The sequence below is a fragment of the Epargyreus clarus genome, unplaced genomic scaffold, assembly GCF_041222505.1.
Source record: "Epargyreus clarus isolate Ecla_fem2 unplaced genomic scaffold, WU_Ecla_fem_2.2 ptg000018l, whole genome shotgun sequence".
NCBI classification, from domain to species: Eukaryota; Metazoa; Arthropoda; class Insecta; order Lepidoptera; family Hesperiidae; genus Epargyreus; species Epargyreus clarus.
Window position 1 is genome coordinate 605,183 of NW_027332226.1, and position 21,668 is coordinate 626,850.

Below are 21,668 nucleotides of genomic sequence, written 5' to 3' on the forward strand. Positions count from 1 at the left end.
CGAAGGCAGAAATAATCCTCCAGCAGGTACAAAAGGAACAAACCCTCTCATGTTTGTCGAAGAGGGCGGAGGGCGAGCGCGTGTCGAATCGCCGCGCTGGCTCGTGGCGAGTGGCTAATTGACGCACGTGTCTCCATTGTTTCAGATTACTTTTGATGCGCCAGCAGCACCAATGCCACATTGCCAGATAAACGGCCATTAAACATGCATGTGCATTAATTTGTAAACAATGGATCCTTGACAACTGTTAAGGACCTGACTGAGACAAAGTTTTGTCTGACGTCCTCAAATACTGTGACTTCAGTCTCTGATATTTATGTTTTTTTGTATCTAGTGTTGAAGTCGCAAGCGAGTATACAATCCACTTAATGGTACACTATCCATGAACATCTGTATAAACCTAAAACTCTAATCCTGTATGGGGTTGATCCCCATACAGGATTAGAGTTTTAGGTAGGCACGTGAGGTCCCCATGCATGCGTTGCTACCCCTAAGCACTAAGTTACAAGAATGTCTTCTTCTTAACTCTCCAAGGTGTGCCGGTTCACTTAGAACTCCAACTAGTTTAAATTAAGTATTAAAATGTTAACTATAATTTTACTGACCTGCGACGTTAAATGATTATACTGAATAAAAAAATCTCTAACAGTAATAACTTAAACATCGAAAAAATAAAAATTGATAACCCACTTAGTTGAGGGCAGACATTTTTTAAATAATTAACAAAATAATATGACTCCGTGATACCACTATTGAAATAATAATTATTGTAATTACCTATGTTTTATCAGTTTAATCGATTTATATATATTATATTGATCTATATGATTCAATACAATAACATGGTAGGGTAGAGGTAGGATCAGTTTCAATTGGTGCAGTCATAGAAACTAGTTTTTTCTGTTCCATGGGTGCAGTAGTATAATTTGAAACTGGCACTGCCATCTATATCATCGAACGTGTACTATTGTGCGCCATCTAGTGTCGAGTAGTTGATTGAAAATATGAATCAACATGAAATAAAATAATTTAAGAAAAAGACAAATCGTTACTGAAATATTAAATACTCATGGTAAATTAAATAAGTAACTTAATTTGTGATTGTACTAACTTTACGAAATATATTAACCACCCCACATATCACACGTAATGCTTCATAAATGGGTCATATTTTTACTAGCGGCTATTTTTCAAAACGACGGTTATATTTCCCTCCAAATGTTACCCACGAGTCGCCAAACAAGCAACACGAGTCGGTCGCAATCTGTGAAAATAAGTAAATTGCGTCTCAGGTTATCCGAAGATCCCCAACGTATCCTGACCTAGCTGCTCGTTATAGAGAGGTTCATTAACATAGCTTGCTATACTGGACGGTTTTGTGCTCAAGTTACGAATTACGATCAACAGAGGGCCAGCAAATATTTGATGACGGGTAATTGTCATACGAGAAGAGTTCTCGATTTACATTGCTCTTCGAATCTTCCTTGACCCTTGGAATAATTTGACAAAAGACGCTTGCTATTTTTTTTAGAAACGTTCTTAGTATACCTATACATGTAGGTAGTATAATACAATACTCAATTTTACTATATTTTACCACAAAACAAATATATATTTGTGATTTAACCCATAAAAAACCTTCATTGTAATAAAACAACCTTATTTTATCTTTGTACATGTGATGGAATTAAACAATATCTGGCATTTGATTTAAAGTCTAGGCATAAATCATAGGCATAAATGATCAAAACTAGCTTTATAATCTCATGACAATACCCTCCCGTGTACGCTTACGTCCGTTACATAATTATATACCTAATTTCAAAGTATGTTTTTAAATGGTACCTAATATTTAAAAAAAAAACATAAGCAACTGGCGCGAACCAATAAAAATAACGTCGAGAAAAATATTATACAGTCATTATTGACATCAATACTGTCACTGTTTTATTGATTATATAACATTTTGATTGTTATTATATTAATTTGAAGCCTAAATATGAACGTGCACAAGTTATGGGAGTACAAGGAATGCGTTAATGTAAACGGGATGATGCTAACAAATGAACTCATTTCCATATTACAGAATTCATTAACGTTGCTTCAAGTTGAGAATCATTTTATAAATATACAGTACTGGGGACAGATTTATGCTGTAGATGGAGATTACCACATTGCTGTCGGCATAGATAAAGACGCCATCGATGACCGAAAGTACTTTTACTCTACCGATTTTAAATTCTGGGGATTACTGCCTAAAGCGAAGCAGAAATATAAAGTGCTATCCCTTCTCTCTACTTATCCTTTCCGTGGAGATCCCTCCCTAAAAATCAAAGTTATGGACGAAAGCTTAGAAGAAAATAATCCGGACCGATGTCAGTTCATGAAAGAAGAGAAACGACTCGCCGCAACCATAAGTAACATATGCGACGAGGCAGAAATATGCGCTAGAGGGCAGCTTATCAAGCAACCCGACGGTACCGTGATCATTAACCCTAACTTTTACGGGCTGACTCTTTCAGAAGCAAAGTTGCTCAAATCGTATTCCCACATCAGACCCGCTCAACACCGTTGGAACTCCAACTTGTTAACTCGCCAAGATTACAACTATAGCATGGATTTCTTAGACTCCATAGACCAGGATATACCTAATGGCTGTTGGAATCTGTCTTTGGAAAGGTCAGGAAGCGTTGCATACCTAAAATGCTTATACTGGCCGGGCATGACATATTTCCACAAAGTTAGAACTCCTGACTCTGGCTTCTTGTATGTCGGCAATGGACATAAAAACTTAGATGTACCATTCCTTCTTTAATTTTCGTTACAAGTAAAGCATCATTATTTTAAACCAAAAATGTTTCACGTTTTACAATATCCCATAAGATAAAATAATAATATGTTCATTGATTTAATATTACCTAGTCACATACAAGCAATCATGCAAGCATATATTTTGGTTAATGAGTTAATAAATATTCGAAGAAAGAAAGTTGCAATAATTTTAATATTTACCTATTTTAGTCATAGATTAAGTAATGTTAGTATCCAAACTTGAAACTAAATTTCATTAGACTAATTTTAATACGATTGAACTCAAATTAATATAATTATATTTATGTGGAACTGGATCATTAGCAGTATCATTCATTCTAACACAGATTCTGTCTAAATCAGTATGATTTAGTTTAAATACCTTACATATTTTATTACAAGGTTACTTTCTTTCTTTATTTTTATTTCTTTTAATGCAGCTTGTCATCCCTAAACCAAATGGATAATTTAAGCAATGGCAACAATTTTGTAATATTAATCGGGTTTGGTTTATTAATCTGTGATATACCCGTTGACAACAAGTTGTCGTTAACCAAAAGCCCTTCCCGGCTTTTATAAACGCAAAAAAAATACATAGAGAATTAGAGATTGCAAGTAAAATTGGCGTTGGCGCGACGCATATCAAAGTTAAACTGTGGCATAATATTCTGATCTGAACGTAACCGGCTTTTGAGCTACATTTAGTTGGTGGACACTTTTAATTGCTATTCGTGTGCAGAGATTGTGGTCGAGGAAAGCTAAAATGTCGACGAATGGCGCAAATACGAGTGAAGATGCAGAAATGGCGGAATGCGAAAGTGAAAAAGTTGTAACCATGATGGACGTCTTGAAAGAACAAGAAGATTTTGAAGAAGATGCTAACGCAGTACTCGGCGCCTCCGACGATAAAGAATGCACTTACTCGAAGGTAAGATATATGCTTTTTGGACAAGCGAAAAAGGCTATAGAATAACCGAATAACGATTGCAGTTTTCGAACAAAGAAATAATCATCTTGTACAGCTGTTAAATTTCTCAAAGCCGTGTTAATGATTATTGCAATTACTATTACATTTAAAATTTACCATAATCGAGCAGTATCTTTGCACAGTTTCTAGCACATGTTGCACAATAATTCACATATTTACTGTTAAACTGTCCGAGGGATTCCTACTTCAATTGTGAAAATTAGCTACCTCCCATAACTTATTTCAGTTTTGAGGATGCCGTATTTACCCAGATACTTATAGTGGTAAGTACACCTTGGTACAATAATATCTTATGAGATGTCATCTGACTCTTACAATCTTAAGACTACTGGCGGTAGTAACTGCGTGAGAATAGCAGAGACTAAGTTTGTGACACTCTTTGGGAGAATCCTATGTCTAGCGATGGATTGAAAAAGGCTGATGATGAAATAATGATATAGTATGAATAACATTAATTACTACTTGCTGCTTATGTGGGTGTGGTAGCATAAAAACTTTCCCTTTAACTTATTTTGTACATCTAGTAACTGTAGATGTGCATGCATATGCATATAGCTCCATTTAAGTAAGCTTAAGAATTCACTATTATAAATTCATTTCTGTGTTAGCCCTCTATCAATGTTTAAGTGTTATTGACTATCATGACTTAAATTTTGATGTTTGCCTTAAGTTTTAAGGTGTTTGTCTAAAGATCCAACTTATATAAATTCTTGTAAAGTGACCTATAAGCTAAAACTTGAATCTTTATATATACACAATATTTACCTGTTAGTTTCAGTACCAACACATGTAGTCAATGTCATGTATCATGAAGCAAATAAGTCATTAACTTTAAACTAAATGTGTAGCTTTTTTGGAGAGTTTATATACCTTGATACTTTTTAAAATTGTAATGACATCATAACCTTTTATCTTTATAACAACAAAGATTAAGTAGAAATATTCTTGCAGAACATTCCAATTAATCCTGAAGAATCACAACTGATTTTATGTACATTTGGTTATGACTGGTTATGGTTGGTAGACTTTTATCAGTAACTATAGTAATAATACTATAGGTACTAACGATAAAGGGTTGCATAAAATGCTAAATTGTTTCAAACATTATGTTTAATTTTTCCAGGGCTACATCAAACGCCAAGCAATCTATGCTTGCATGACATGTTGTGCTGAAGCTAGGAATGACCCCACAAAACGAGCAGGCGTGTGTCTTGCATGCAGCTTGAACTGCCATGAAAATCATGAACTTATCGAGTTGTACACAAAACGGAATTTCCGCTGTGATTGTGGGAACCCTAAGTTCAATGGACATCCATGCCAGTTCACACCAGACAAAACAGAAGTTAATGAAGACAATGTTTATAATCAAAACTTCAGTGGTGTTTACTGCACTTGTCACAGACCATACCCTGACCCCGAATCGACTGTAGAACAAGAAATGATCCAATGCATCATTTGTGAAGACTGGCTACATGCCTCCCATTTGGAAGCTGTTGTACCTGGCAATGAACAGTACGCAGAGATGATATGCAAAGCGTGCATGGACAAAAATGAATTTCTTCATGATTACAGTCATCTTGCAGTTAATAAAGATAATGTAGATGTGGATATTTTAAATACAAGTTCAGAACTTAGTGATGCCAAATGTAATGGATGTTCAAGTATGAAAGAAGATGGAGATACTCAAGCTAAAGAAAAAATGGACATGACTGAAAATTCTAATATCAATGATATTTCAAAGGAGCAAATTAATATGGAGGTTGAAAGTACAAAGGTTGCTGATGAGATCAAAGTATCTGAACAACAATTGAGTGAGTCTGGTCAACAAGTACCTGAGATATCTTCTGATGACCAAAGTCATAAAAAACAAGAAGTTACAAGTACAGAATCTATCAACAGTGATGAAAATAAAGATAACATTGAAAAGAAAGATTCAGAATCAGAAATTCCAGTTGCTAAAGAATCTTCTGGCGAAGAAAATCTTTCTAATAAAAATGAAGAAATTGGTACAAAAACATTGGAAAGTAATGATGATATTAATAAAAAACAAGATATCACTGAAAACAATGTACAATCAGATTCACTTATACCTGAAGAGTCTTCTGATAAGCAAACTGATTCTAATGATGTTGACGATGAAAATGTTCATGAAAAGGCAGATGTTGAAAACAAAGAGTCAACTAGGACACTTGTTACTGACGAATCTTCTGATGTTCAAATGCATTCTAGCAATGAAGAAAAAGACTGTGTTACTAATGATAAACAAGATAGTATTGTAAATGAAGATACCACACAACCAGACAAGCTTCAAACAGAACAAAAAGATGATGAACAAACTCAAGAAATCAAATCTTCTAGCGATAGCAATCAAGAAACCAATGAAACTAAAGAGGAAAGCCAAAGTTCTCTGCCAGACGAGAAATCAATACCTTCCGAAAATACAGAAAAGCCTGACAATCGAACCCAAGAACAAGTTGAGGAAGACTTGCTGCTTAGAGACCCAGTGGAATCTGACCAAGGCCATGATGAGACCAAAAACGCTGCTGATATTACTTCAAATAATGAAACCAATTGTGCCAGTTCCAATGAAACAGAAAATAAAAGTGAACCTGAGGCAATGGATACATCTGACCCTAAAGTAAGCCTTGAGGATAAAGAAAATTCAGAGAAAGGACCTGAAATAACGTCTACTGCTGAACAAACAACAGCAATAACTGAGGACCAAGCTAAAAATAGTGAAGAAAATCCTACAGATGTGGTAGTGGATGAAAGCAGCACACACAAACCGGAAAATGAAGAAAGCATTAAAAAAGACGATGATAAAGACAATTCTAATGCCGAATCGGAGGTATCAGACAAAACAGCTACAGCAGATATTCTCAAAAGAAAACTTTCTTCAGAAGTTGACAATGATGATTCTATAACAAAAAAACCAAAACTAAATGAGACACAGTGTGCAAGGCCTAAAGGAGTTAAGAAGATCCACAAAGGCGCTACGTTTTGGCCATCAAACTTCAGACACAAACTCTGTACTTGTAATGAATGTTTATCAATGTACAAGGACCTGTCAGTGTTATTTTTAACTGACCCAGAAGATACTGTGACAGCCTATGAAAAATTAGGGCAAGAAAAAACTGGTGGGGAACATTTGTCTCAATATGAAAAAGGAATGGCGGCATTATCCTCTTTAGGCAGAGTTCAACAAATAAACGCTTTAACAGAGTACACGAAGATGAGGGACAAATTATTAGATTTCTTAAAGAGCTTCAAAGACAGGAAAGTGATAGTGAAGGAAGAAGATATAAAGGCGTTCTTTGCGGGAATGAAACCCGTGAGGGAGCCAGACGGTGTGTACTTCTGCAGATAATATACACTTCTGTTATGGCTGTTCTATTGTACCTTACCTTTGTAGGGCCCTGTCTTGCAAAGATATGATTAGTTTATTTAATAGGCACTTTCATTGGTCTCACCCAAAAATGTACTTTTCACCATTAATTTTAAAACAAATGAAAATTTGTGACCGTCAGAATGGCCGGTCACTACCTATATTTTACATCGAAATAATTACTAAAGTTGCTACCTACTTGCTACTAATTGTTAAATAATTGCTACCTTAGATTAAAAAAAAATAAAGAAATATGAAACAAATAAATAAATAAATATTGTTGATTCTGCAAATAATAGAGTAATTAAAAAAAACTCACTTTTAAAAAGAAAGACTAGAAGACATTATTTTGAAGGTTCTTACTTGTGAACTTTTTATTTGCTTTAAAATTAAGTGGTGAAAATTATAGTACAGGTATATAAAAAAGTAATAAGAGTGTATACTTACATTAACCATATCCATGTAAAACAGGGCCTGGAGTAAATTTTAAATACTAGACTTAATATTTTATATTGTTCCGATTTTAATTTGCACTACTATTCTAAGATTAGATTGTAAGTATTATGCTTTTCTTAACATGTTCTTTGTTTTATGATAATTGAAATACATAAGTTAGATGACAAGTGTGTGGTTGTTATTGCCCCTTTAAACTTAAGTCATCCCAACAACCTAACTTCCTAACTATCATAATATTGTGAATGTGAGTTTGCCTACATTACCGATTGCTATTAAATTTGTATTCACATTGTCGGGTGCTCAGAAAAAGATATAAGATGGCCATTATCCTCGAAAAACCCTGAGGGATGGATAAAACCTCTGACTGCGGGCGAAGCCGCGGGTAATAGTTAGTTTAAAATGAAACAAATGTGTAAGAAGGATAATTAACTTTATTGTAAAGCGTAAGGCGATCATGCATACAGAATATCGTAGTGGCCAGGACGATACAGTAGATGGACGAGTGGTTTCGACCCTTCGGGAAAGTCGTGGGCTATTACCTGTAACAATGATTTTATACAGTTTAAACTTTTATGAAAATTATGTACTAAGAAAATACTTATTTGCTAAGTAATTTAAGTGAAATTATTATTAATTTAAGCTTTTTTGGTAAATTGTGGACATTTTTGGCAGGACAATTTTGAGTTTCATAGCAAATGTTTGGCATTATTATTTTTTTTAGTAAAGGAGTAGTAGACAAGCATGTATCCCACTTGATGGTAAGTGGCTACTGCCGCCCATGGACCTGTGTAATCAACCCCAGATGGGATTAGATATTGCTTCCTGAGGGTAGCCACAGATGTGACGCAACCCTGAGGACTTTGCTGGAATGCCTCGGAAATGTATGTCTCCCTTACCACCTTCAAACCAGAACACAGCAGCACTTAACACTGCTGTTTGACAGAAATTGGTGTAGCGGTGATGCTGCCATAGTCAACCCACAAAGGGTTCTACCACCTTCAGTTATTTACAAATCTAATAATATTTCACTCCAGAAGGGATAAATTAAGGGGGCTTACCTGACTACCCTCTCCACGGTCCATGTACTTAACTCTCACACCAACATTGAGAGCATTGCTTAGGGCTATAATGTGGATATGGTCCGACTCTTTGTACATTGGCTCAACTTCCTGAAACATTAAAACAATATATTATTACTAAAATAAATGTATGATTAAAATAGTGTCACAGCTAAGGTTGTGTGCACAAATGGCAAGATTATTAGGATTCTGTGCCCCATAACACTTATTAGAAAGAGAACTACAAATCAAAGTTCATACAATCTTTGAGGACCTAATTTGACACATAGAAAAGTAGACCAGAATGTATTAGTCAGTGTGTAACATAGTTGGACAATGTAACACAATTTTTCAAGGGGTATTTAGGGAAAATGATGAGAGTAAACTTTTGCAAACATACAGATAATTTCTACACCATAAATCTATACTCCCACCTTTAATTTTAAACAAATACATAGGTTTTGAAAGTGTCACCTTCTGGTAAACATTAATAAAAATTGGCATGAAACAACAAAATAGCAAAGCTTTATATAATTACAATAATTTTGAGCTACTTCACAAACCTGTCTACAAAACTCCGTAACAGTTCTTGATCCCTCTATGAAGTTCTGGTAAAAATCGTGCTGGGTTTGAAGCTGGCCCGAGGTAACTAGGCGCAGATACACTACTATATAATCTGAATAGCCTTGCTTATTAAATTTGTCATGCAGCTCACTGCGGACGGACTCTAGTTCTTCAGAAGACCCATTGGCATGCTCGCCTACCCGTTGAACTACTTCCATAAACTGAAAAAGAATTCACTTTCTTATAACTTGATTTTAAATGGCACAGGTAAACCAAACAAACGATTTAGTAGAAAATATGTGGCCATAAAGATTTTACATAAATTTTTGTTGACATAATAAGTTTTATATACATTTATTCTGTAATTTTTCTTTACTAATGTATGTCATATATTTTGCTAATATGTAACACATTAATGAAGTGATTTATGGCAAATTTAAATATGGGCAAATTATCTCCCCTTACAAATCTACCTTCTACTTGACTGAACTACTGTTTGTATGACATTGATTAATATTCATAACTATGATTTTCAGTATCTGTTACCTTATGTACACACAGATCAATCTGTGCTGAATTTACGGTATAAAAAGTACTATTGGCAAAATACATCACTACATTACAATTAGGTCTGATATTTAATTATATGAATGATGACCAACACTTATTATAAAGAACTATTTGAGTGTTTGACTTGCACAGAGTAGCATATTCAATAAACTGTTTGAAAACAATTGATATATTTATTTTTATTGCATTTTTAATGCAACTTAAATATATCAATATGTACAAGTTTTATATCAGAGCACAATTCATAAAGCCTACAGAATGCTGTGTATTTAATTTAATTATACATCTGAGGTCACAAAAATTATAACAAAGCAGAAAATTGTAACATCATCAAAGTTAACCTCAAAACTGGTATGTGAATCATCGTAAAATCATGTAAATTTATTATTATCAATTAAAGCTAACAAGTGCCATATCGGCACCGCGTAACGAACGAGACAAAAGCATTTGAATAAAGAACATAACCTATAAACTTACAGTCTCATAAAAGTCCTCTACTGTGAACTGTGGGAAGCCTAACGCGACGAGTATTTCCTTGGAGTTCTTAGCTAATTCATAAAACTTATCATATTCGTTTTTATCAGTCAGTAGATGCTCTAAATACGCGTATGAGAATGCTCGAAAGAAACAGTTTCCGTCGGGACGTGTTCTCCGAATATTTTTGTACTTAGATGCGAGGTCTTTAACTTTTTCAAGGTATATTGGATCCTCATTGTATTCTTTTTCTAATGATGCCAGCTCCTCGAGATCACCTACCAATGGAATAGTTTCTGATATCTGGAAAACAAACAAACAACATGTCAACGGAACATGTTTTCGGGAAAATATGAATTTAGTCTGCAAAAAAAAAATAATCAATACAATGATTACCTCTTTTTCTATTTCTCGCTGCTGTTTCATAATCAACTCATCTTGATTTATTGAATTATCCACTAGATTGCCGGTGCAACCGCTACTACTCGAAGCATCATCCGCCATTTTCGATTATTATGAAAATAAAAGTGACAGTTGACGACAAATGACAATCCAGCAAAACAGCGAATAACAGTTCAGAAACCGTGCAAGAACATATGACACAGAAACATTCCTGTTATTGTATGCAAACAGTATAGTAACCATTGTATGCCCATGGTGATCATTATTTTTTTTAACAAAATACAGGGTGAATCTCCATAAAGTGCACATATTGAAACAGGTAAAATTAAACCGCATTTTGTCGACAAAAAAAATAATAAAAAAACACACTAATCTGACATTTTTTTCCTGGGAAGATGATTTTTTTTGTTTTTTTTTTTCCTGGATCAGTACGGCCTATCATTGGCAATCATTGTTATTTTTGTTTGAACCTGATAACCCTCTTAGTTAAAAAGTTATAGCGATTTATTTACTTTAGGTGCACAATTTCCAAAAAAAAATTCAAAAGGTCGTAAAACCCAAAAAAAATTTTTTTTAAATTTTTTTATATTTTTTTTGTCGACAAAATGCGGTTTAATTTTACCTGTTTCAATATGTGCACTTTATGGAGATTCACCCTGTATAGAGCTTGTTGTTATTTTCTTTGTTTGACAAAAAATAATCCATAAGCATTTACATTTAATGCTTGCAATAAGTTTAATAATAATTAAAAATTATTTATGGTTTTTAGTTATTTAATTATTAATTAAAATTAGAATAAATAATAAATTACTTAGTGGGTACTGGGTAAGTGATTTCCTACTACCCAAACTTTGCAAAATCTTAAAGATAATAATTTAAAATGTAATTACAATACCTACAAGAAGCCTGAAAATCTCATTTAATTAAAGCATATCGAAATATTGTTAACAATTTAATCATGGTCAACAGCAACGCCAAGGTAGGATTACTGAGTGGAATGGACTATGGTTAGATATAAAAAAAGGTTTACAAAAAAAACAGAAAAAGCCTTGACTTAATGTATTACAATTACAATTATAATTTATTTCTAAATTCACTATTTAATCAGCGAACATGTCCTCTATTTTCTTCTGCACTTCTTTCTCTGATTCAGAGTTAAGTTTGTCTGGTAACATCTTGACTGCTTCCATGTCAACCATTGATGCACCACCATCCTTATTGCCAACTTGAGTTTTCGCCTATAAAAGATACAATATTTATTAATTTGAAACTTTTATAAATTGGAGGTTTTAATTTTTTTTGGGGGCTATTTAATACCCAGATATTATAGAAAAAAATTGTCACTAGGTGACCAGGCAGTATTCATATTAACAATCATATAAACAATTAAATGTATTCCATAAAAAATGTCTTGATAACCAACATGCAGTTTGTATTTTGTTTACCATACATGTAGGGTAAAAGCAGGTTTTAAAACTGGCAACACTGGCAGAATGGCATAGTGTGTGTACCTTTTCCAGCTGTATCTCGAGCTGCATGATGGCCCTCTCCAGGCGGTAGTTGTCGGACACGAGCTGCGCCCAGCGCCGCCGCAGCGCCCGCAGCCGCGCCCCGCTCGCCGTCTGCGACCTCTTGCGCTCCCAGTTCACTGCTGCTATCTGTTTTCTAACATAACATAATAGAAAATATCTTACTATAAAATACTTATAAAATCTAGTGATGTTGTTTTCTAATAGCAAAATAATTATCAATTAAACAGGCTATATACTAAAGATACTCATGAACAATACGGCTTGCCTTTTAGGATCACTGGAAATTCATGAATGTCGATAAAGAAAGAAAAATAAGAAACTTTTAAATATTCCAATTCATTCAATTCTGTATTCTTGCTTTATTAATGTTATTTAAAACTTACTAAAACAGTTGTTGTTGTTCTTGTTGTACAATAGAAGAACAACTGAATTAATTAATTTATTTATTTTTTTTCACCGGTTATACAACAAGCTATGGAATATTTAATATTGCAGATTTTTTTTAAATGATATTATTATTTTTTAGTATGTCAGAAGAACAATTGTTTTAATTAATGCATAAAGTTTTTATGAAAATGTATGTAGTTCTTGATAGTATGACAACAAAGTACATATCCTGAGCTAGGCTAGGCCTCTTACCTTAACTGTGTATGCACATTTTGTGACCTAGCAACTAATGATTGCAGTACATTGAGGTAAGACCGCCATGCTTCCGAGCCATACTGAAGTTGCAGCTCCAGGTTGAGAACCCTGGTGGCTTGGTGGGAGAGCTGGGCGTGCGAGTTGTCCACCGCCTCTGACCATGCTGCGGGCTCACCCAGGCGCCCTGTTGGAGGTGGAGGCAGTTCATATCTGGCGAAATCACAAGAGAATTACAATTAACGTTTTACACTATTATTGTGCTGCATTGCTATGTAGCAACTAGTTGAAGGTGGTAGAACCCTTTGTGGTTCGACTCCGACGGCACCACCGCCACACCTATTTCTACCTAATAACAGCGGTGTAAAGCGCAGCTGTGTTCCGGTTTGAAGGGTGTGGTAAGGGAGACAGACTTTTCCGAGGCGTTCCAGCTTAGTCCTTAGGGGTAACGGCGCATCTGTGGCCGACCTCAGGTAGGAATATCTAATCCTATCTGGGGTTGATTACAGATGTCCATGGGCGGCAGTAACCACTTACCATCAGGTGGACTGCATGCTCGTCTGCTACTCCTATATTATAAAAAAAAAAAAGAAAAAACTAAAGAGCAATCTCAATAATAATTGTATGAATATATAGAAAGTTATTCTTACACCATTATAGTAGTTACTTAATTCAATAAGTTGCACATTTGTGTAAGAATTAATGGACTTAAATTAAGACTCTTTTAAATATAATACATTCATAGGCAAAGATTGATACCCACCTTTTCATAGAAAGTGGCTCCATAGGTAACCGTTGTTGCACTCTTTCCATCTCTCTTTGTAAAGCCTGTGTTTCAAATGCTGTGCTGGGTTCGGGACCAGCATTTTCTAGATAGTTCTTTGTGGGTCTGTATCTTCTGCATTCTTCTTCTACCATGGCCAGCGCCTAAGTATTGTATATAACAATAACTTATACATTACTTTTTACAAAGGTATAAGAGTATTAAGTGTATTAAGTGAAATTAATGTATTTTATGGATGTAGCGAATGAGCATACATAAACTATATGCTAATAGTAAGCAGAGAACTTATGTAACAAACCCGAGATAGGATCAGATAGGTCCTGAGATCTTAGATGCAGTATGTCATATAAGTGTATCCAATATCACCCCTTCACGATACTTTACGAAATAAATGGCCTTTTTTAATTACGGGGCCACACAACCTAATGTAACTTCTTAATTAAAAAAGCAATAAAATACTATTGAAGAAATAAAAATTGTAGGTTACTTACCGCTTCTCTGACGCCGGGGTCATCATAGCCCTGATCGATGTACGGAAGAGCGTCCACTATTACTTCACCAGCCATTTGTAATAATAAATAATATAAATCTTTCAATCAAAATACTATGCGAATTTAGTCATGCATTTATTTCAAGTTCACTATTTTATTTATTTTGCTGCCAAACTCCAACAATATTCACGTTATTGACACTGACAATCACAGAACACTGACGGAGCTGATAATGATAATTGATAAAAAAAAGTTTTAATAACGTAGGGTACAGCAAAAGGTATAGTGACATAAAGTTCCAATCGCTAGGTTTAACATGTAATAATATTTTAAAACATAGTTTTAAGATTGGTAATGTATCTAATAATAAGTAAACTAATAGTGTATAGGTTCTAATAAAAAATAATTAATTCGTTCCTTAATACCACAACTTATGTTATTATCTGCTGCTACAAATGGTCATTTAATTACAGTCTACAGATAAATAAAATATATTTTCATTTTGAAGTTTTGAGTTTTTGACGTGGGATGTATTATTTTTATTTACTTCTTGTTTTGGTTTAATTTTAACATTATTATTTTTAATAGGGAACCTGTTGATTGGTTTTCTAGCTATTCAAGTAGTAAAATAAAACTCCCAAGACTACGATAATCATGCAAGAAATAGTAGAACCAGACATTGCAAATGTAGATTTATCAAATGTAAGTTAAGTAGTCGCGCATATTATGTACCTTAATTTATTTAATTAATGCATTACATAATACTGCAGATATTTAAAAACATAGGAGTATTTCGTAATTTATTAAGATTTCCGTTTTCCCAATTGCAGATAGCAGCATTGCAGCAAAAAAGAACATTGGCATTTGTAAACCACTTTGTAATGACAACGGTTCAGTTTCTGAACAACTTCATGAAATCATGTGAACAGAAGATGATGCACTTTGAGCGGAAACTGGAGAAAGTCAATGCCACCATGGTCTTGCTGGAGGCTAAGGTACAAAGTTAAAAATACTGAATATATATTTTAATATTCTTAAATACATAACTTTATTATTTTATAAAGAATTTACTTTGCCTTACATAGAGGGTGTCCTATATAGCCCTGATCTGTAAGGCTTTGACAAGTCAGACAGGAAATATGAGTAAAGTATATAAACCTGGTTCTAATGACCTAAGCAAAGTGCTTAATTGTTAAAGTAACAATTGCATTCAAATCTTATCAATATTGTTAAATGTAATTATTATAGTTCTTTATGTCAATAGTTTAATTAAACTTAATATTTATTTATTTCAGTTATCATCAATACCAGAAGTAAATGTTTCTTCACAACCAAAAGAGTCGCAAGAAATTTCACCTCAAAAACTGCAACCAGAAAAAGCAGATGTGCTTACAACAGAAACAGCTGCAGTAGAGGGTGCTAAGGAAGTTGAACCTCAAAATGAAGAACTACAAAAAGTGAAACCAGAATATGAAAGATTTGTGAAAATGGTGCAAGTTGGTGTGCCTTTGAATGCAGTCAAATTAAAACTATCATTAGAGGGACTGGACCCTGAAGAGTTGGATAGAATATTGAAGAAATAAATTTATGTAAATACTAAGGAGCTTATGTGAATTGTTGTTGTATAATAAAATTCTATGTTGATGCTATGTATAGTTAAGAAAATTATGCAAAGTATTTCTATGAAATTAAATATTTTCTATAAAAAATATTTTTTAATTTGAGCTTCTTGGCCAAACCTTGTAAAAGAAGTGGAATTATATTTTTTAAAATTACTAAACAATCAAAACAATTACTTCTTTGAAGTATTTATAAATAAGAACATAATATTGAGTCTATGGTAATAGAAAAAATATGTTTACAAGCTTAATTATAAATAGATATGTTCATTTTAAGAATGAATAAAATTTAATTACAGAATGCAATGTAACTATTTAGGTTTAGGACCAGCCAAGAATCAGAAGTTAAAGAATAGATTTTACAGATTTATTTTTATACTCTTTTTGATTGGCTAGTTAGGTAAAAAAAATATCTTGTGATATAAATTTTAGATAATGTTATGTTATAATTTATAAATTGACAAGCATGTTTTTAGAAACAAAACTACCTCTTTGATCATATGTCATATTTTAGTACAAACTAAACTGGTTAAATAGAACTGTTGTGTTCTTAGGTCATGAAATAAAAGTGCATAAATAGATGTTAATCTTATTTATTAGCCAGCCTAGAACTGGATCATCTGTCCCTTCCTCTTCTTGTCTCCACCGAGCTCGAAGTGCTTGCAGCGCTTGAGGGCCACCTGTGACCTCACTTTGCAGTCGGCACATTCCAGACGGAGTACAATTTTCTTTGTAGTTTTAGCCTGAACAAAACAAGATATACTAGTGAATAATTTTGTCAATAACATTGAATATTTTTTTACATTTGTAGCACATCAATTATGTAAGTAAGGAAACAATCGATTGGTTGCTAACTAATGATACAAGAACATGAATAATTATAATATGACAAATGATTATGACAAAAAAAATGTAATAATATTAATATTATTACCCGACGCAACTTCATTTAACTTTTATTCAATAATATTATTCGAATATCAATTTTTATAAACCAGTTAATGCAATAGTTATCAATGTTTACTTGTTATTCACCTGGAATGGAACCTCACAAACGTTTTTAGCCCCATTATTTTTAAATTTAATAATCACTGCAGATCCTAGTATAACGTAAACAATTCATACTAATTTAGAGATCTGAATTTTATAACAATCATTATTTATCAATGTACCGGCCAGAGGTTATGTTGTTGGACGTACCTTCTTCTTGAAGATGGGCTTAGACTGACCACCATAACCTTGCTGTTTACGGTCGTAACGTCTCCTACCCTGCGCAGCGTGCCTTTCCTTGGACTTCTTGTACTGTGACACCTTATGGACCTTGTGGCACTTGCATTTTTTGCAGTAAGTCCTGCGCTGTTTTGGTACGTTCACCTGAAATTTACAACCGATGCCAATAAAATATGAGCACTATACGCAAATCGATTACACTGATTTCAAATTTTTAATAACACACTGTGGTTTTTCGAAACATTAGTAATGATTTTAATGGATTAAAAATTATAAACACACACCATTTTGGCGTTCTTGTATTCGGCCAAACGTCACTGAGAAAGAAAAAAAATACGAAGACAGCAGGTGACAACGAAAAATATGACATTGACAGTTGATTCTGAGTTGCAAGTATCACTTTGAAACGATATTTTGAAAAGTATAAAAATATTTTATTATATTATCATTTAAAATAATATTATTTTAATTAATTAATATGTCAATAAATACATATCTAACAGTTGAGGATAAAAAATAGATATAAGATTACATGAATGACGCTACTGTTTAAGAAAACTTTGCCTGAAGTTTTACATTTTCATGAAAAGAAAATCAAAGGAATAATTTCGCGCCAAAAGTGACAGTCAAGTCAAATAAAGTTTAACTTTCAAGTCTGGACTGTTTGTTTCTTATATTTATGTTGTTTTAAGTTTAATTAAATTACGAGTTCTACTATATAAATTAAAACATAATGAAGTTCGCAATACCTGAAATATCCTGGCACAACCGGGACCCGGTGCTGAGTGTAGATTTCCAACCGCAATCAGATCCTGCGGGACCTTTAAGGCTTGCTTCTGGAGGAACTGATTCTCATGTCTTAGTAAGTGTAATGTTATAACTTATCTCATTGATATTTATGATGGAAAATAACCGATATCGCCCATGAAAATTTGCATCACCCATTTCATTTTAACTTTTGCATCACCCTATTTAAAGAAGAACTTCATGTACCATTTTTGAAAAACCCCGGATAATGTTATATTTTAATTATTAAGGTTCATTTACTACATTTATAATTTCCTTCTTCAGATATGGTACATTTCAACAACAGATACAGGGTCAGTGAACTTAGAAGTGGCAGCAGATCTTACTAGGCATCTAAAAGCAGTGAACGTGGTGCGCTGGTCACCCAGCGGCCAGTACTTGGCGTCAGGTGATGATGAGTCCATCATCTTCATATGGAAGCAAAAGACTGAGGAGTCAGCTCCTACTGCAGAGCTTGGAGAAGAGGTGTATAAGGAGTCTTGGGTTATACATAAGGTATGTTATGTATAGTTTTAGTCATTTCATACTTGCACTTTAGTTTAGTTGACTTGACTAAACAATTTTTAATTATGCATACATTTTCAATTTACTACACACAATCTGTTATCATAATATTACACACATTCACTTTTTTTTCTTTACAACAAATATCATATTTTATTTAGATATATGATAGATGCTTTAGATATATGATATATATATCTATGATGTGTTGGATTTTTTTTCTAGACCCTGAGGGGCCATATGGAGGACATACTGGACCTATGTTGGAGTACCGACTCCTGCCACCTGGCATCAGGCTCTGTGGACAACAAGCTGTTGTTGTGGGATGTGGGGCGTGCTAAATACACCTGCATTCTGAGCGACCACAAAGGGTTTGTGCAGGGAGTGGCTTGGGACCCATCTGGACAGTTCATTGCCACTACTAGTTCTGATAGGTAGGAGATTACCCATTGCAAATTTGTGAATAAATTTTTTTGTATCACAAAATTAAACTTTTCAGAACGGACTTAAATCTTTATAATTAAAACTTCAACTATGCTGCTAAAGTAATATTAATTTTGTTGCTTTTTTTAGAAATTGTAACTGTCTATCAGTATGTCAATCAAACACCAAATTCCTATTTAATCTCCAGGGTATTCCGCACATTTGATGTGAGTACAAAGAAAGTGACATCAAGAAGTAGCAAAGCAGTGCTGCCATTTCCAAAAGAGCATCCTCTCCATGACATCAAAGTTCGGCTGTACCATGATGACACTCTTCAGACTTTCTACAGGAGGCTGCAGTTCAGTCCAGATGGCCTGCTTATAGCAGGTACATTATAACTTATAAACAGTTATAGTAGACAGAGTTAATCGCTTTCTACACTCACAGCCCCACACTAGGATTCCCTGTGTCGTGGGTGCCATGGACACACACATAGACAAATACACAAACACCCAGACCCAGAAGCAGAAATCTAAATTCATCATCTAGATATCTGTCTGGCCGGGGATCGAACCCGGTACCCTTTGCGCGTCAGACTGGTATGGTGACCGCTCCGCCACGCGGGTCGTCAATCATGTCATAATATTGAGACTTGTGCATTTCTCTATAACAACATTCAATTGAACATGTTTTACTATTTTTTTTGTCATCTATATTTCAGTGCCAGCAGGCAGAATAGAACCAGAACAAGGCAAATTGGATATGAAACCTATCAATGCAGTTTACATCTACACAAGATATTCATTGAAAGTGTATGTAATATTAATTTATTTTATAGTGTTTATTTATTCTCTTTGGGCTTAATTTATTCAGGTGGAATTTTGTTATCAATTTTGTATAAAAAGCTTTAATTGAAAAAGTGGTATTACTTTAAAATAATTTAAAAATTTAATCATATCTCAGATGCAGTTGACAAGTTTTGTAGGGTTAACATATAATAATCTGTCGGTAAAATTGAAGTAAAATTAGTTAAACAGAGTGCATCATGTTATATCTGCGATAAGAAGTGCCACCGGTTGGCAGTGTTGTGTCTGCAACCATTTGCTTTCAGATGAGTATACTGATCATTTGGGTCTAAACTGCTATTGGTACATAATTGTTGCCTACAATAGGACCTTCCCCACAGGCCTTTCTGCGTGGTGCCGACAGCGGAGCCCGCGCTGGTGGTGCGCTGGTCGCCGCGGCGCTACGCCCCGCGCGGCGCCGGCCCTCCCGCCGCGGTGCCGCTGCCGCGCCGCCTCGTGCTGGCCGTCGCCACTAAGCGCTGTGTGTTGCTCTACGACACGCAGCAGCGGGCGCCACTCGCGCTCGTCTCCAATGTGCACTACACTAGGTACCGTTGCCCTTAAACACACGCCAGCTAATAACTGGTTGCTATAAAGTACATTTTTTGAACCTTGGCAGAGACTTTACAGTTAATTTTAAATCTTCTGACATGGTTCTTAACATATAGTCCCAATTATAGCAGCATGATAGCAAGCGCTCAATGACTTTCCCAGTGCATCCTTGAAAAGATGCATGTTCAGCACATATAAAGGACATAACAAGGTCACAGTTAGCTAAACACAATTTGAGTAAATAAATAATGCAAATATTAACACATATTATCATTTCAGACTTACAGACCTGACATGGTCTCCAGATGGACGCATGCTGGTGGCATCCAGTACAGATGGTTTTTGCTCCGTCATCACATTTGGTGAAGGCGAACTAGGAGAAGTGCTACCTGATGACGTAGAAGAGAAGAAAGCTCCAGGTTACTTTCACATTACATCAGTTAATTTTAGCATTCTACCTTATACCTATGGATAATTTAGAGTTTCATGTTACCGTTGTTGTCATATTTGGTCTGCCTCTGTTCTATAATTGAAGATATCTTAGAAGTGTTTCAAATCTGTTGAAAACTGTTATTTTAATTTTTTATACCATATTTAAAAGCAAATCAATGAATATAAATATGAAAAAATATGAATATAATAATTATAAGTCATGAGTCTAATATTATTATTATTATAATAATAATAATATATTACATTTCATTTCATTTTAGAACCAATGAAAATTCCAGTGGAAGAACCACAAACGGATGCCAAGGAAACAGCAGACGAACCGAAAGTTACATCTTCGACGCCCAAAATAGATTCCTTCATGAAATTTAAAGCGCCCACTGAAAAAGTAGAGAAATCTCCAAAAAGACGGAAGTCTGAACCTGTACATCAAAAGACTCCAGTGAAGATTGACGTGCTAATGGAGACAGCTATGCCTTCGTGGTCGGACAATTCCAGCAATGAAATTATTAAACCTCAAGAGAGTGAACCTATGGAGGTCGATAAAAATAACGAAATAATGGTCATAGAAGACAGTGAGGACATCAAACTAGTGTACGAGGATACAGAAAACAAGAGCCAGTCTCCTAAAGACGTCAGTATCAAGGCTTCTAAAGAATGCAGTAGCAATGAATCTTCAAATGAGAGAGCTAATACAGCACAAACTGAAGATAAGACTGATGATAAAACCCAAAAAGAACAGTCGCCTAAACTGAAGACGCTGGCGTCGAAGCCTGACGAGAACGATTTCATGAAGCAAGCGAAGGTAACTGACGTAAAGCAGCCGGCGCTGCAGTCGCTGCCGAGCCCGCGCCCGCCGCGCCGGGTCAACTTCATCACCTTATCTAGCCCTAAGAATAAGAAAAAGTAATCACTATGTTAAATATTTATATTTTTAATCGTATTTTTTAATGTTATAATCATAAATGTAAATAAATAATATTGAAATCAAGTGATCTTAATTTTTTTTGACAATCTTGTGGTTACTTATATACTGTCTACATTACTTATATTTTATTGAAATAATTTTGCACATAAGCTATAG

The 21,668-nt window shown here is 34.5% G+C and overlaps 7 protein-coding genes across 8 annotated transcripts; 4 read left to right on the forward strand and 3 right to left on the reverse strand.

The window, feature by feature from the left end:
* Window positions 1–1,931: 1,931 nt before the first annotated feature.
* Window positions 1,932–2,983, forward strand: Rsph9 (Radial spoke head protein 9). The gene has a single exon (XM_073083045.1). It carries the CDS (start codon window positions 2,000–2,002, stop codon window positions 2,813–2,815), a length of 816 nt encoding a protein of 271 aa, XP_072939146.1. The 5' UTR covers window positions 1,932–1,999; the 3' UTR covers window positions 2,816–2,983.
* A 437-nt stretch (window positions 2,984–3,420) lies between these two features.
* Window positions 3,421–7,807, forward strand: LOC140749467 (uncharacterized). Its single transcript, XM_073082510.1, has 2 exons — window positions 3,421–3,739; window positions 4,923–7,807. The coding sequence occupies exons 1-2, from the start codon at window positions 3,575–3,577 to the stop codon at window positions 7,164–7,166; spliced, it is 2,409 nt and encodes an 802-aa protein (XP_072938611.1). The 5' UTR covers window positions 3,421–3,574; the 3' UTR covers window positions 7,167–7,807.
* Window positions 7,808–8,053: 246 nt separating this feature from the next.
* On the reverse strand, window positions 8,054–10,859 carry LOC140749451 (ubiquitin thioesterase otubain-like). Its single transcript, XM_073082489.1, has 5 exons — window positions 10,703–10,859; window positions 10,310–10,609; window positions 9,262–9,483; window positions 8,699–8,809; window positions 8,054–8,179 (listed from the first exon to the last, which is right to left on the reverse strand). The coding sequence occupies exons 1-5, from the start codon at window positions 10,808–10,810 to the stop codon at window positions 8,093–8,095; spliced, it is 828 nt and encodes a 275-aa protein (XP_072938590.1). The 5' UTR covers window positions 10,811–10,859; the 3' UTR covers window positions 8,054–8,092.
* Window positions 10,860–11,752: 893 nt separating this feature from the next.
* On the reverse strand, window positions 11,753–14,370 carry BCAS2 (BCAS2 pre-mRNA processing factor). The gene is made up of 5 exons (XM_073082490.1): window positions 14,155–14,370; window positions 13,643–13,806; window positions 12,880–13,092; window positions 12,220–12,373; window positions 11,753–11,946 (listed from the first exon to the last, which is right to left on the reverse strand). Exons 1-5 carry the CDS (start codon window positions 14,227–14,229, stop codon window positions 11,809–11,811), a joined length of 744 nt encoding a protein of 247 aa, XP_072938591.1. The 5' UTR covers window positions 14,230–14,370; the 3' UTR covers window positions 11,753–11,808.
* A 273-nt stretch (window positions 14,371–14,643) lies between these two features.
* CCDC53 (Coiled-coil domain containing 53) lies at window positions 14,644–15,754 on the forward strand. The gene is made up of 3 exons (XM_073082491.1): window positions 14,644–14,856; window positions 14,985–15,149; window positions 15,450–15,754. Exons 1-3 carry the CDS (start codon window positions 14,809–14,811, stop codon window positions 15,735–15,737), a joined length of 501 nt encoding a protein of 166 aa, XP_072938592.1. The 5' UTR covers window positions 14,644–14,808; the 3' UTR covers window positions 15,738–15,754.
* A 596-nt stretch (window positions 15,755–16,350) lies between these two features.
* Window positions 16,351–17,417, reverse strand: RpL36A (ribosomal protein L36A). The gene is made up of 3 exons (XM_073082492.1): window positions 17,288–17,417; window positions 16,974–17,147; window positions 16,351–16,516 (listed from the first exon to the last, which is right to left on the reverse strand). The coding sequence occupies exons 1-3, from the start codon at window positions 17,288–17,290 to the stop codon at window positions 16,379–16,381; spliced, it is 315 nt and encodes a 104-aa protein (XP_072938593.1). The 5' UTR covers window positions 17,291–17,417; the 3' UTR covers window positions 16,351–16,378.
* Window positions 17,418–17,602: 185 nt separating this feature from the next.
* Caf1-105 (chromatin assembly factor 1, p105 subunit) lies at window positions 17,603–21,575 on the forward strand. 2 transcript variants are annotated; one of them, XM_073083126.1, is made up of 8 exons: window positions 17,603–17,865; window positions 18,075–18,305; window positions 18,540–18,748; window positions 18,946–19,124; window positions 19,459–19,549; window positions 19,924–20,130; window positions 20,414–20,553; window positions 20,866–21,575. In XM_073083126.1, the coding sequence occupies exons 1-8, from the start codon at window positions 17,737–17,739 to the stop codon at window positions 21,492–21,494; spliced, it is 1,815 nt and encodes a 604-aa protein (XP_072939227.1). In that variant the 5' UTR covers window positions 17,603–17,736; the 3' UTR covers window positions 21,495–21,575. The 2 variants fall into 2 exon arrangements, with proteins under 2 accessions (XP_072939227.1, XP_072939226.1); XM_073083125.1 differs by having other exon boundaries at window positions 17,604–17,865; window positions 20,848–21,575.
* The last annotated feature ends 93 nt before the right edge of the window (window positions 21,576–21,668 follow it).